This window comes from Typopeltis vanoorti, chromosome 11 (assembly GCF_054136105.1).
Source record: "Typopeltis vanoorti isolate ZY-2024b chromosome 11, IOZ_Tvanoo_1.0, whole genome shotgun sequence".
NCBI lineage: Eukaryota > Metazoa > Arthropoda > Arachnida > Uropygi > Thelyphonidae > Typopeltis > Typopeltis vanoorti.
Window position 1 is genome coordinate 77,538,132 of NC_143559.1, and position 15,954 is coordinate 77,554,085.

Below are 15,954 nucleotides of genomic sequence, written 5' to 3' on the forward strand. Positions count from 1 at the left end.
ATGTCCATGTCCCATATTTGGTTTTCCGAACACGGAACAATTTTGGTGAGTTGGTTTTACAAAATAAAAAATACATCTGGTATTTGACTTTACAAAATAAGTATCAATACTTTTGGAACTGGAACTCAAAATGCTCAATTTGCGTTTCTGAGTGTTAATGTATTGTATAATATCCGATCGTCTCCCATGTGCAATACTAGATGTTTGTCTACAGATTTTGCATTCAACGTCATTATGTTTTCCTTTTGCAATAAAATTCCTTTCTCTCGAATAATCATTGTTAAAAATGCACTTTTGTTTTGGCATTGTTAAGGACTTAAGGAAATAAATTTAATTTACTTTGTATAATTAATAAAGAAAATTAATTTACTTTTAATTATATATTTTATATGTTAACCAAATATCACACTTTCGAAAAAGGTGAGATATTATTATTTTAATAATTATTGAAATAACATCCACGTACTGTACCAATACCGCACTGCACAATGTCCAAATAAGAAATGTTTGAAAATAAGTAAATGCAATATATCTGTACAGAATTATAAATAAAATGTGACCAATGAAAGGGATTGTTGCCTCCATGCCGTTGCCCTAAACTGTAAGCACGATTAATTTCCTTGAATCGTTAGTTTTTATGGCTTACAAATCGTTTTAAGTTGGATTTTTTAAAAGAATATTGAAAATTATAATTGCTTAACATAATATTTATAATTTTATTTTTTCATTAAAATACAGGACATTAGGCTGTTCCTACAAGTACAATATGAGACAGTAAAATATGGGACTCCTGTATATACAGGATGTCTGGCAAGCCTACCTTAAACTCAGTTATCCATGAGTAACATCATTACCAAGCCAAGCAAATCCTAAACCTGTGAAATTATGTTCAGCATTGCATAATTATTTCTGTACACATTCATTTATCCCAGGAGTGGTCAGACACATGTTTGATTGCACTCTTCCCCCATCCCTCTAGTTTTCCTGGTTTTGCACTTTCAGTATCATTCCAGTAACAGAAATTAATCTAACAAATTATATTTTCCAAATGTTGGTTTTTACTTCTTCCTATTCTTATTATTTATTTACACAAAGGAAATGTTTCTCCAAATAGTAATACACCACCACTAATCACTTTGTGGCTCCTTATTGGGACATATTAAAAAAAAAAAAATGGGGGAGGTCTTGAGTGATTAATTTTTTTTTTTTCTATTGTGAGTAGGATTTTGCCTAATTTGTTGAGTCCCATTAATAATGATACATCACTAGTGATGTATTTATTGTTTGTGATACTTGTAACGAAATTTTCATTTCATATTTCATGGTTATAAATTATCTATGTTAAGCAAACTTTTTTAAATTGTTTTTGAAATCTTTGAACACTTTTTTGGGTATCTATAAAGTTGCAATATTTAAATTTTTTTGTAGGCTTATCATTCTCAGTTTACAACTCCTCCTCATGTGATTGGAAATACAGCTCTTTTACCCATTAGAACCCAGTATAGAGGTCCAGCCCCAAAAGATGGTAAGTGATCATAATTGCTTATTGTAAATTTCCTTATTTCCAGTAGGAGTAAGTCAATTAAAAATGTATTTCATGATATATTCTTTCACTAAAAAAGAGATTAGTCACTTTCTGGTTAGGAATTATGCCTTCCCCCAAACTTTAATTTGTAATAGGAATCGTGGAAGCATAAAAGCCAAATACAGTGTTGTAAACTATTAAAAAAAAAAAAGGTTTGAAAAAATGCATAATCACTTGAAGCAGAATGGGACAGAGGGAACTTGGGATATGAGAGTGTTGAATCTTGTTATAGGATCAGAAGACCTTAGGAACGATGTTCACATCATTCCTAAGGGCATGAGAGAAATAATAAATCCCTTATCAGGTTCTCGTGCAATAATAATAATTATTATTATTTCATCTTTGAACATTCTTCCATAATGTATTCTGAAGAATAATGTTTATCATTTGGTTGGAAAAACTTGAATCCAAACTCCAGGATCTGAGGATCATTTATAAAGACTTTTTTTTTTTGTCTAAAGGTCAAAGGAGGCAGTAAGTGTTTCACCCTTTTGTAAGCTGAGCAGAATACATGTAATTGACTGTGATGTTACAATTTTACAGTTTTGTAAACATTTGTTATACTTCACAATAAATGATTTTCTTTTTGGTGTAATGAACGGAAACTCAGATTTACTAGTATATGTCGATTCAGAATTTACTCTTATTTTACAACTCAAGTCTTATCTGTATCCTCCTCCTCTTCCTCTTTTAGAACCACAATTCTTCTTGTTACTGACAAATATTGATTTTAATATTTACATAATAAACTTAAAACTTTTAAATCCTAAACCTTTTTTTTTTTTTTTTGGTTAAAATAATGTCCCCCCCCCATTAAATTCTCAAATAAGTCATCTGCTAATTTTGGTGGTTAACAGATAAAAAAATAATAATAAATAAATAAATAATAATTTATTCCAAAATTGGGGGAAAAAATTTGGTTAAGAAATTTAAACATTCTTATTAGAAACTATGTATAGTTCTTAAAAATTCTCCATATTTGGAATCTCCTGTCATTGTGAAAACCAATTTTGTTGAGAGGCAGTTATAGGGTGGACACTGGGGAGTTCTTTCACTTGGTGGCGCAACAGGAAGGAGTGATGACAAGGGGCCATCCCTGAAAAGTACAAAAAGGAAGCTGTGAGCAAGAGGGCGAGAAGTGGTTTCTTTGTGTGGAGGTGGAGGAACTGTGGAATGCATTGCCTGATAGAGTGGTGAGAACAAGAATGGTCAATGAGTTCATGGAGTGGTACGATAGACTTTGTGATTCCTAGGAAGGACCTCCCCACAATGAGTCTCTTGACTCCATGGAGGCCTGAATAATAATAATAATATTTTTTGTTTTGTTATGCAGGCACAACACAAATTGTGTTGTTTGTTTGGTACTCACCTATAGGACATGATAGAAATTGTCTTGTATGTCCGGGGGGTTTGCTATCTGTCAAGCACGTGATGAATCATTATGTATGTTTTCTAGAGAAATCAGCGTTATGTTAGAAGGGAAAAGACTTTGATTGAGCTATTAGTGAGCAGATCAATATTCATAAGATTTTGTTGGAGACTACAGGTACAGTCCTTTTTATTATTATTATTAAATTTAAAAAGATTCATTTTTATGCACTGATAAATTTTTTATTCACAATACAATAAAGCTATGTATAATGATTAAATCTAAATCTCATGCACACACAAATACAACCACGACCGTGTCACAAACAAAACAAATTAAGTACAGTTACCCTTGAACAATGTGGGTTTGAACTGCACAAGTCCACTTATACGTGGATTTTTTCAATAAATATACTGAAACATTTTTTGGAGATTTGCAACAATTTGGAAAACTTGCAGACGAACCTCGTAGCCTAGAAGTATCGAAAAAATTAAAGAGTTAAGTATGTCACGACTTCATAAGATATATGTAGATACTAGTCTATTTTATCATTTACAACTATTAAATATACACAGATCTTAACAGAAAGTTAAGATTTATCACAACTTATGCACACATAAACACTTACAGAACCGTACATGGCGGCATTTGCAGTTGAGAGAAATGTAAACAAATGTAAAGATGCAATATCAAATCATAACTGCATAAAATTAACTGTTACTAATTAGTTAAATTTATTTAATTAATCAATCAAGGTAGGCTACTGTGAAGCAATCATATCGATTACACTAGGCTACCATAAAGCAATCATACTGTTGCTTCTTCATTATCAATGCGTGAATCTTTCACCTGTAAATAAATATGAATTTCTTTTTCATATTATCTTTTCATTTTTGATGTCTAGCGTTAGTAATGCGTAAAACATCTACAATGTTTTGTATCATATAAGACAATATTCATGTAGGTACTAACAGACAGATGATTCATCTTGTAAACAGACGATGTAAACTTACAGTATCAATAAATACAGTACAGTACTGTAAATATATTTTCTCTTCCTTATGATATTTCTTAATAAGACTTTCTTTCCTGTAGTTTACTTTATTGTAAGAATACAGTATATAATGCATATAACATACAAAATATTTGTTAATCGACTTTTTGTGTTATCAGTAAGGCTTCCGGTCAACAGTAGGCTATTAGTAGTTAAGTTTTTGGGTAGTCAAAAGTTATACGTGGATTTTCAAACAACACAGAGGTTGGGGTTGGTGCCCCTAATCCCCACGTTGTCCAAGCATCAACTGTATATTATTTAGCAGGAAATGCAGTGAGGGAAATGTTTTCTAAGAATTTTCAATTATCTCACATTTGTTCCTTCTATTCTCTAACTCCAAGAAAGAAAAGATTTTAATTTTTGGAAATCGAGAAAAACCTGGCTAATCCTAAAAGATTAGTAAGGCTCACCTGGCTTTTCTGGATATCACCTGAGGAATAAAGAATTGTGAAGATTTATGCAAAATTTCAAACCTGGTGATCATTAGGGACTTTATTTGAGACTGAAAAAATATATATATCATATTAGACAATTTTAATTTTTTTTCAAAAATGACATAAAAAAGAAAGTATTTAATTATTTCATGAAAGAAATGACTGTGGTTTTGTTTGTGATGTTTGATTTTTTTCTGATGACTGCACTGGAGGGGAAAAAAAGAATAAAAACCATATTTATGTAAGCAGTAATATTTAATACCAGTATATAAAATAAATGGAAGTACAACTCTATATTTCTAGAGATAAGAAGGGAGAAATATTGATTGTAATGATTGCCTTTGTTTTTCTTTTGACATTTTACAGATAACATGTGATGGTGTAATTATAAATTTTTAAAATAATATTTTAAATAAATAAATAAATAAATATTGTATATAAACTTGAAATAAGAAAACATTATGTTTGAGATATTTTCTATACTTTTTGATCATGCCTCAGTAACTTGCTCACATTTTATAACACAGTGATGGCTGAACTGGATAAGGGTAATGGGTTTACAGTGATTCTGCTGGACCTTGCTAAGGCCTTTGACAGGATACCACATGGAATTCTAATCAGTAAACTGCAGCATATGGGGATGGATATAGGGTTGGTGAGATGGATAGGAGGGTGGTTGACGGAGAGATATCAGAGAGTGGTTTACTCGGGAGTAGAGTCCACAAGACGGCCTGTGACTAGTGGTGTGCCACAAGGATCTGTTCTTGGACCACTGCTGTTTAATTTGTTCATAAATGATATAGGAAATGATCTGAGAGGAACAGTTCATTTGTTTGCGGATGATGCGAAGTTGGGTAGGGCAATAGTGAATGCAGATGACGTCAAAATTTTGCAGGATGATTTGGATAGATTGGAGGTCTGGGCTAAGGAGAATGGATGTCAGTTTAATGTGGCAAAATGTAAGGTTATGCATTTTTGGGTGAAAAGATTGGCGGCAGTTTACTGCATTGGTGGAACCTGCTCCAGGAAATTGATGAGGCACGAGATTTAGGAGTGTTGGTAGCTAAGGAATTGAAATTTAGGGGACACATTGCAAAAGTGACCAAAACAGCTCATCAAATCACTTGGTTGCTGAGGAATACGTTGACAAGCAGAGACAAGCAGGTTATTGTTCCTCTCTATCGAGCCTTGATAAGACCCCATCTAGACTACTGTGCTCAGATTTGGTCACCTAGGTTTCTTCTTGATGGGGAGGAGGGTGGTTGATGGAGAGATATCAGAGAGTAGTTTATTCAGGAGTAGAGTCCAAAAGATGGCCTGTGATATGCCGCAGGGTTCTGTTTTTGGACCACTACTATTTAATTTGTTCATTAACGACATAGGAAAGGATCTGAGAGGAACTGTTCATTTGTTTGCTGATGATGCAAAGTTGGGTAGAGCAATAGTGAATGCACATGATATCAAAATTTTGCAGGATGATTTGGATAGTTTGGAGGACTGGGCTAAGGAGAATAGGTTATGCATTTTGGGGTGAAAAGATTAGCAGTGGTATACCACATTAGTGGAACTGTACTCCAGGAGATTGACAAGGCCAGGGATTTGGGAGTGTTGGTGGATAGGGAGTTGAAGTTTATGGGGGGCACATTGCAAAAGTGGCTAAATCAGCTCATCAAATCACTTGGTTACTGAAGAATACTTTGATGAGCAGAGACAAGCAAGTTATTGTTCCTCTGTATCGAGCCTTGATAAGACCCCATCTTGACTACTGTGCCCAGATTTGGGTCCCATGGTTTCTTCTTGATGGGGAGAAGGTTGAGAGGATCCAGAGGCGAGTGACCAAGATGATAGCAGGTCTATGGAATGAACCTTATGAGAACAGGTTGAAGATTTGTGGGTTGCAGAAATTGGTTGATAGGTGGAAAAGGGGTGATATGATTGAGACATTCAAATTACTGAAGGGTTTCTATAAGATTAATTCAGAAGATATTTTTGAGAATAGGACTGGTAGTGGGAGGACTAGGGGCCATACATGGAAGCTGGGCAAGAGTGTGGTTAGCAAGGGTGTTAGAGCTAGGTTTTTTACTTGGAGAATGGTGAATGAGTGGAATGAGCTACCAGAGTCTGTTGTGGGTGCCATGACTGTGAATGAGTTCAAGGCAAAGTACGAATGATAGATACTGTTTAAATGTTGAATAGTTGGTCTTGACATGATGTTAGGGCCCCGCTTGATGAGTCTAAGGACTCCTTGGAGTTGCCCGTAATAATAATACCATGAAGACAGTTCAAAAATATTAGTTTTGCACAAATTCTACTAAAAGTACTTGAAATTGGCATGTCATGTACATTACAGTATGTGTAAAATTATGTCCACATGAAGCAGAAGGGACACATGACAAGGTCAAGCAAACTACCAAATGCACAATACTCTTGAGAAACATAGCTTGGTACAAGCATGTTTGTTGGAATTATCATCGATATGCATTTTATTTTTAATCATTATACTTATAATGACAAATCCAATAATGAAAAATGTCAGTTTCTTTGAAGTGAAGTACAGTTTCTTCTGAGGTGAAATAAGAAACTTAGAACTTTTTATTTTAAGTCTTGTAAATTTGTTTATTCTCTAGAACTTTGGAACTTGCTGTTATTCATTTTATGGAAGGATGTTTCATAAGAATCGACTGTGCATAATTTTTGTCCTGAAGTGATAAATGCAAAAGAACTTTGAATTTCTTTATTTATTCTTTAAATTGCTTGCAAGACTTATGTGATATTGTTTTTTTTTCTGCCATATGATAATTGAGGAAGTTGTCTCACAACAGCTCAATAAATTCACCTTCAGTCTTGTGAGGCTTCACCACTGCCCAATCAGTGTTTGGATAATTAAAGTCACCCATGATGATTACTCCAGATTACTCATTTAGCTTCCATCAGGTTGATTTGATGATGAATTTCATCATCACTGGCAGCTGATCCACTAGGTCTGTAATAGCAATCTCACCATGTATTTGATTTTGAAACCACTCAGATGGCTTCAAACTCACTTCTACATATATTGCAATTATACCTTTTTATCCTAAATGGACTTAAATCATCTGGTATCATTATCAGCCCCCTTCCCTTCTGTCTTGTCTGTTCTTCCCAAAAATATTGTGTCCTTATATCCTATACATATAAGATTCCAGTCAGTATATATCTGCGTCTTAGAGCTAGGCTTCTCTAATACCTACAATCTGAAACCATAGTGTTCACCTTGGCAACATTCTTCCTTTTTGTTCATGATACCCCATGACATATATGTACCTGTTATTAATCACATCAGCTTGAACAGTTATGTTATAAATCCTGTCAGTTTCATAATATATGTTATATCTACTATAAAGAAATTTCTTTTAACACAGAGTGTTAAGTATAAAAAGTTCAATCAGATTGATGCAATGACCTTTAACTCATTATTTTTGGAACCCAGGAATTGACTTGAGACCAAATTAAAAAAAAAATACATTTAATGAAACTAAATAAAACTATATACATTGTAAATAAAATTAAATTAATAACTACAACACTAACTGGATCCAAGGCCCTCTAAATTAACCTCCCTACCAGCCGAGGTGGATGAAATAGTGTGATCAAATTTCACTTCTTATCCATGTTATTCAACAGGTGTTACAGAATTGTATCCAGATTTAGCTGGACATTTATAAACGTCATTGCTGGTTGGGGGGATAAATCTATACTTTAGAAATCTCCTTTATCTTTAAAGGAATATTTTCATTCTCTCACTGACTTATTTTATTATTGCTTTAACATGTGTTTAATCAGTTTACTAGACTGAATATTTTATTTTCACTACAAATTCCTACAAACAAGTCAGTTATTTATCAGGCTTTTATTGTTTACTTCCATAGGACTATGCACTGTTTCCTTATTTAACTTATATAATTCCATTCATCCTCACTTTTTTATTGAAGTATAAATATTCTTACCTCAGGTAGTTTTATTACAAGAGGTACAAATCATAAATTCATTAATAGAGAAAAACAGTTTCCTTTACTACTTTATAAACTACTTTGTATCAAAATAGAGCCACTTTACAGTTTCAGATTTCTTTAATTACATCATTTGTTTCGATAAATTAATGTCACCAGCATCCTTGACACAGATAATGTTACTTTTCATTTAGCATTTCTTCGAACATTGAAACAGAATGTCTACTTAATATCTCCTTTTATTTACAGTTTATTGGTTGACAGTCTCACTTACAGTTAAAGGATTCACCTTGCTATGATTCTTTTTTTGGAATCTTCTATTAATTTATTCAGTCGAGTTTTCTTTAAAATTTCCTGAAACAAAATTCTCTGGTCTACATTCTCACACTTCCATTCTCCCTCTTGTTTTTCTCCGTTACCCAGGTACCAAACACTATCAGCTATCAATTGCCCATCAAAACTCTTTGGTGAGCATGCGCACTTCTAAATGGTAAGCAAAAAGTTAGGTAGTAACAGCTGACACGTTGTTGTTAGCGAAAAGAGAATGTCTTTACGATGAACAACAGATTTCATAACACTTAACAAATGTGAGTTACAATAAAGAACATTGAAATTATTACAACTTGAGATATTCGGTAAGTACAATAAATCTAACATATATTTCCATTTTAGCATAAACATTTTAACATTAACATTTTAACGTGGTTATGAAACCAAAACTATTGAAATGATAGAGCAACAATTGTAAAAAACATTCATAATTGTAAATTATGATTATTTTTACATTATCTGAGACCATAGTGTTCACCTAGGCAACAGATTCTTCCTTTTTGTTCTTGATACCCCATGGCATATATGTATACCCACATCATCATCATCATCAAATTCCTGATATGTACAGGATATGATAGTACTACATGAAAAATTTCATCATTACTAACTTCCTATCTACAATTTTCCTCCAAATCAGTCTGTTACTTGTCAAGACTCCAACATTATCAGATCTTATATTTCTATCATCTAAGGCACTTTGTACCATATCAATCCACCTGTATCTTGGTCTTCCTCTGGGTCGTTTTCCTGCCAACCTGTCAGAGAATACTTGCTTTGCTAATCTTTCCTCACCAATTCTGTTTAAGTGACCATACCACCTGAGATTAGCTCTGCTAACGCATTCCTGGATGCTCACATTGTCTAGTAATTTCCTAATATCCTCATTTTTAATATGATATTGCCATTGATGCCATCTGTTCATCCTTTAATCTTTCTCAGGACTCTCATACCTGCAGTCTCTAGTCTTTGGTCAAGTGTTTTACTTCTGACCCCGCTCTCAGATCCATAAGTTAAAACTGGTTTGAACACTGTCTTGTATACAGCTAATTTAGTCTTCTGACTAATTTCTCTCTTATTCCATATGAATTTATTCAGTTGACTTCCTACCATACCAGCTTTGTTGATTCTGTTGTCTCTTTCCATATTTAATTTACCATCTTCACTAAAAATCGTCCCTAAGTAGTTGAAATGTTTTAATTGTTCCACAGGTTCTCCATTCACAACACAGTTGACATTTTCAACGATTCTACCTATTTTCATTCTCTTTTTCTTTTTATTGCTGACCTTCATACCATATCTATTATAACAGTTATTCAATTCAGTCAGGGAATCTTGTAAACTTGCAGCGGATTTATTTAGAAGTATAACATCGTCTACATAAAGCAAAGAGCTGACATTAACATCTCCAATTTTGATATCAGGTTTAATACCACATTCCTTCATAATGTGATCCATATAGATAATGAATAACAGAGGGGATAATGTACATCCTTGTCTCACACCAGATTTAACATTAAACCATGTTCCTGTACTTCCTTCAATTCTAACTGCTGACTCACAACTCAAATAAAGACTAAGTATTGCTTGATATAATGCCCCATTGACACCATATAACTGCAGCGTATTGAAGAGCTTCTCTCTTGGCACCTTGTCATATGCCTTTTCCAAATCGACAAAACTTAAATACAGATCTTTGTTATATTCCCATGCTTTCTCGACTATTTGTCATAAAGTGAAGATCTGATCCTGACAGCCTCTATTTGGCCTGAAGCCAATTTGTTCTTCACCAAGCTTTTCTTCCACAATTCTTCTCAACCGTTTCTCAAGTATACTGGCGTAAATCTTACCAGGAACACTCAGTAGGGAAATACTTCTGTAATTCTCACATTCAGTTTTATTTCCCTTTTTGTATACAGTGGTATCTCGCTAATCCGAACCTCTTTAGTCCGAACCCTCCAGTAATCCGAACTGCAGTGTGAAAGAAAAAAAAGTTTTATTTATTACGTATTATTATATTGTGTACTATTATTTTTATTTAATAATTATTAAATATTATTACTACAGTACAGTAATTTTGTTTCATACTGTCGGTTATACTGGAGACTTATTTTGATGTATTGTGTGTTCATGTTTGCTTTTTTATACTGTACAGTATGTACTGTATTGTCAGCATGAATCACAAATATACACAAAAAGAGGAAATTCAAAACATGCATAATTTGGTTAAAAATATAAATCCAGATGTTGAAATTTCACAAACAGATGTTGCGGAATGAATTACAGGTAGAACCGAAATTGAATTCGAAATCAAATCAGATGCTGAAATTATAAATATGACGCTACAGAATGAATTAGAAGACAATGATGATGATGATGAAGAACTCGAAGAAAAAAAAGTAAAACATGAAGAGGCAGTTGACAGTTTTAATATGTGTATAGAATGTGTTAAGAAGAACGATATGCCATTCCACAAAATTTTTATTCTGATGCAGCTCCGAGAAGAAGCATTTTAAAAAAGTTTAACTTCTAAGAAGCAAAAGAAAATTAGTGACTTTTTTACAAAGAAATAAAAAACTTTTTGTGTGTTATTTTGTGAAACTTTTTTGTGTTGTGTACAAGAAAGTGATATTTTTTATACAAATTAAGTTATGTACTGAACTATGCAATTTTATTAAATTAGAATCCTCAATACAGTACAGGTACGTGCACATTAATTTTTTTACTAAAATAAACTGGTGTACTGTATTATTTTATTTATTTTTTTTTTGTTTTATATTACAGTACAGTAGCTTTTTTCTATCAGTTACTTCATTTATTTACAGAATTAAATTGATGCACCATTAAAATCTTATTATTTTGTCTTAAACGCTAGTTATTGTTGTCACTTGGGAGAAAATTCGATAATCCGAATGCGCACGGTTTTTATTAGTTCGGATTAGCGAGATAGCACTGTATGGGTACTATGAGAACTCTACTACAATCATCGGGAATTCGTCCCTCTGTCCATGCCTTCCCACCTATGCAGTGCAGCCACTGTAAGACTTTTATACCACCATACTTCAGCATTTCTAGTCGAATATCATCTACTCCTACTGCCTTTCCACATTTCAAGCCTTTGATGGCGCTTTCTACTTCAAGTATGGATATGTATGCCTGTTGAGTGTTTTTTTACCACTGTGCTATCACCGCTAGTTTTATTTAACAATTTTTCGAAGTAATTACTCCATACTTCAAGGATATCTTTTTCTCCTATTTTCATGTCACCTTTATCATCTCTAACTCCTTTTACAGCACTCTTTCCTCCATTACTAAGCTTCTTCAACAACCTCCAGAATATCTTACCACCTTCTTGATATTTATTTTCTATGTTCTTGCCAAAGTCGTCCCCCCCCCATGAGTTTTGTTTAGCTACTTTTACGTATGTCCCTGTATTCTCTAAGAGCACAAGCTGACTTATTTGCCAGGAACTTTTGATATGCTTTCTTCTTTTCTTCACTGCCTCCTTAACTTGCTGTGTCCACCATGTAGTTCTGATTTTTCTATCCTTGCAGACAACAGCACACATGCCTCTCTGGCTGAATCAATCAGGGTTTTCTTCAAGGCTTGCCACTGAATCTCCACGGTTTGGTTCCTGTTCTCAAACTCTTTCATTTTTTCTTCAATAATCTTTGTGTATTTTAGTCTACAGTTGACATCTGAGAGCAGCTCAACTTTTATTCGCTTTAAAACTTTCTTACATGTTATTCTTTTCAATATGAAATTCAATTTTATCCTGCTCAAGACTAAATAGTGATCACTTCCAATTTCAAATCCTCTGTACTCTCTGGTGTCCTGCACCAGGGAGAAAACATCACTATCAACAATAACATAGTCAATGAGACTTTTCTTATTCCTTGCCTCTTCTCTCCATGTGAATTTGTGCACATTTTTATATTGGAACATGGTGTTAGTAATAACTAGTCCATGTCCTGAGCAGAAATCCGAGAGATATTTGCCATTATTATTAGCTTTGCTCTTTTCTCCAAATTTTCCCAAAATATTTTTGTATGTGTGGCAATCATTTCCTACTCTGCTATTTAGTTCGCCAACAAGGACCAACTTTTCCTTTTTCATTGTGTCAGTTGCTTTCTCTAAAGCATGAAAAAATTCCTCCACTTCTACCTTAGTAGACTCTTCTGTGCGACCATAGGCACAAATAAGTCTCATTGTCCAATTCCCCATTCTGATATTTGCCCACATCACTCTACTTGAGACTGCCTGCCATTCAAGAAGATTCGCCTCATATTTTGTGTTGAATACTATGGCTACTTCTTCTTTTCCTTGATCGTCATTGCCTGAATATAACATTTTGTATTTATTGTTCAGAAAGATCTCACCAGTTTTTGTCTTTTTCATTTCAGTCACCCCTATTATGTCGATCTGGTACTTATCTAATTCCTCAGCTAGCTCCATTTCTTTGCCATTCAGGCTTCTTATGTTGATAGTACCGATCTTTAACTCTGGTGATATTGAGTTGGGTTGTGCTTTCAGATTTGTTCCAGTACTGACTTTTCGATGTTTGACCTGGTTCTCTGTCGAAAACAATTGGGGTCCTTGTTTAACTGGGCGATGCCCCAGCTGGCATCAAATTTTGTAATGTTGTACCATTATTTTGTATATTGGTTTAAGCCAATAAGAATACAATTTGGTCGGCTAAATCCCAAATTGCCAGCTCATCCTCGTTAGTTCAGTATCCAAGTAGATATCCAACAGGGTTTACCACAAAAAGGTGAGGATTGGACATTAGGTCAGAAGCCCTGGTTGGTTCTCCGCATTCCTTTAAAGGCTATGTGGAGGTGTCCTCTCAGTTATACAGCTTTGACTCTAATATATCCACATATAAATTATAATAGATTATATATTTTTCTGTCTGTTATACATTGAACAATATTGTATATAATAAAACTTATTTTGCAACTCAGCTGAAATTATTTTTATTTTATTTATTTTTTTTTTTTTTTTACAGTTAGTGAATTTGATATAATTGATGAAGCTCTATATTTCTTCAAAGCCAATGTATTCTTTAGAACCTATGAAATTAAGGTAAGATAATGATAGCATATTTTCATAATTGATGAATTGTGAACAACTTGATTCTTTATTTACCATGAAGTTTATGAGTACAAGAGGGTCTTGCAAATGCATTTTAGGTGTCTGAAAAGCCCAGTGGTTTACAACACCTTTAGTAAGATAAAAGGCTTGCAAAATAAATATGACTGAGTCTATGACCTCATTCATAGTGAGTGAATTTAAAAAGTTTGATATTCAAAAATGAACATTCTAGTAGTCTGCCTGGTTAACATACCTGCTCTCCACCCAGCAGCCTGCCGATTTGAATCTTGCCATTAATTTTTTTTTTTTAATTGTTTCTAGGTAGAGATGACTTTCATTGCCCTGCAAGACCACATCTCTGCTTATAGAAAGGCTTAAAAATGTTAAATGTTTTGTTTCTGGATTCCAGATTATGCAATAAAATCAGTTAAAATATTTTAAAAAATAAATAAAAAAAAATCCTTGGTCTATCAACGATACTAATGTATATATATATATGTGTGTGTGTGGTTTGCAACCTCTTGTGGGTGGGAGTCACTTAAAAAAAAACAAAAAAAAATCTGAATCTAAACTGAACATTCTAAATTTGAATATATAACAAAGAACACAAAGTATGCAAAAGTTAATTTTCTTTACCTTTATAAGAACTGTGGACATCCACCTCAGTGAACATAAAAAATACATCCGGCACTATTGCTATGGCAAGTCAGGTCTAGCAGACCATGCTTTAGATACCTCTACACACAGGATGGATTGGAAAAAAACAAAAGTGCTGCATAGAAGCTTTTATAAGTCAGATAGGTTGTTCCTGGAATCAACAGAAGCTTTTAAACACTCCAAATCTCAACAAGTATGACTGTATGAAATTGCCAAAGATTTGGGAGTCAGTCATCTTAAGATGAAATTAATACCTGCTTTCTCTGTGTTTTTTTTTTTTTTTTTTTTTTCTTTCCAACATAGATGGCTAAGTTCAGTCTCTGTGTTATACGTTACAATTGTTCAAACTAATCCCATTGTTATACCGGATTATGGTTGTCTCACATACTGTGACAAACTATTTTTGTGCTCTGAAGATGCTGGATAGAATGCCAGTGAAATATCAGCAATAAGTTAATAAATAGCTATTTTCTTATCAGTCTGTGTTCTCATCTATACTGTTAAAATTAATCAGCATCCTGGTTAACAAATTAAGCCTTTTTTCTAACTATAACTAATGTGGTTGGAGAAAAGTGAAAGATGTTTATTTTGGCTGATACAAATGATTTAGCAGGTGACAAGTGTGGTATGCAAGAAGACATGAAAGAGTTGTTGATGCATTCAAAAAATGAAGTATGGGAAAGTAAAAGTTGAATCTTGTCATGATATGATAGCTGAGCTGAGATGGCAAGCAGTAATTGCGAATAAGTCAGCATGCAGAGTGCAGGAGTAATGGTGTGGAGTGAGTTTGATGATGGAACGATTTATACAAGATGAATGGATGTTCAGTGAGAGTTTGGAAGTGCAGAGTCAGGGAAACTAGAATGGTTACTTTATTTTGCACTTGGTTAGACTATAATAAGTTTAAGCATCAATAAAGGTCAAAACCGGTATAGGTAGTGGCCCTTACCTTAATGCATAGCATTACACATATCCGCAAGGAGATGTGCTTTGCATTATGGGAGATATCGAGATAGGAGTGATGAGAACTTTCTCCACCTTTGCAACGAGTTGCCCGGTGTTGTACTACCTTAACCCAGTCCTTAAGATACTTTCAGGTGCAAACTTTGTTTTTGGATAAAGGATTAAACTAAACTTATTATAGAATGTTTAGAGGTGATGCAGGAGAAAGTAGTCAATGTAGTCTTGACCTGGGATTGCCAGGCATACAGAGTTTTCTGTATGCCTGGCAATTCATATTCTTATTACAAAGCAGGTGATTCTCAGCTTGTTATAATCACCTGCTTTGTAATAAGAATTTGGAGGTGAGAAATGGTGCATGGAAGGTGGTCAAGGGGTGTTTGAAGAAAGCAGAATGTATACCCAGAGTCAGAAGGATAAATCAATTAAATTAGATGAATGAATAGTTTCATTCATATAATTTAATTTTGAATGAGAATTTT

General features: G+C 33.7%; 1 protein-coding gene across 1 annotated transcript in view; it reads left to right on the forward strand.

The window, feature by feature from the left end:
* Window positions 1–15,954, forward strand: part of LOC150101766 (actin-related protein 2/3 complex subunit 3-like) — a 61,637-nt gene that overhangs the window by 6,695 nt on the left and 38,988 nt on the right. Inside the window, exons 2-3 of the mRNA XM_090400429.1 lie at window positions 1,429–1,525; window positions 13,770–13,846. Coding sequence (XP_090256555.1) covers window positions 1,429–1,525; window positions 13,770–13,846 — 174 coding nt within the window. The remainder of the gene's footprint in view (window positions 1–1,428; window positions 1,526–13,769; window positions 13,847–15,954) is intronic.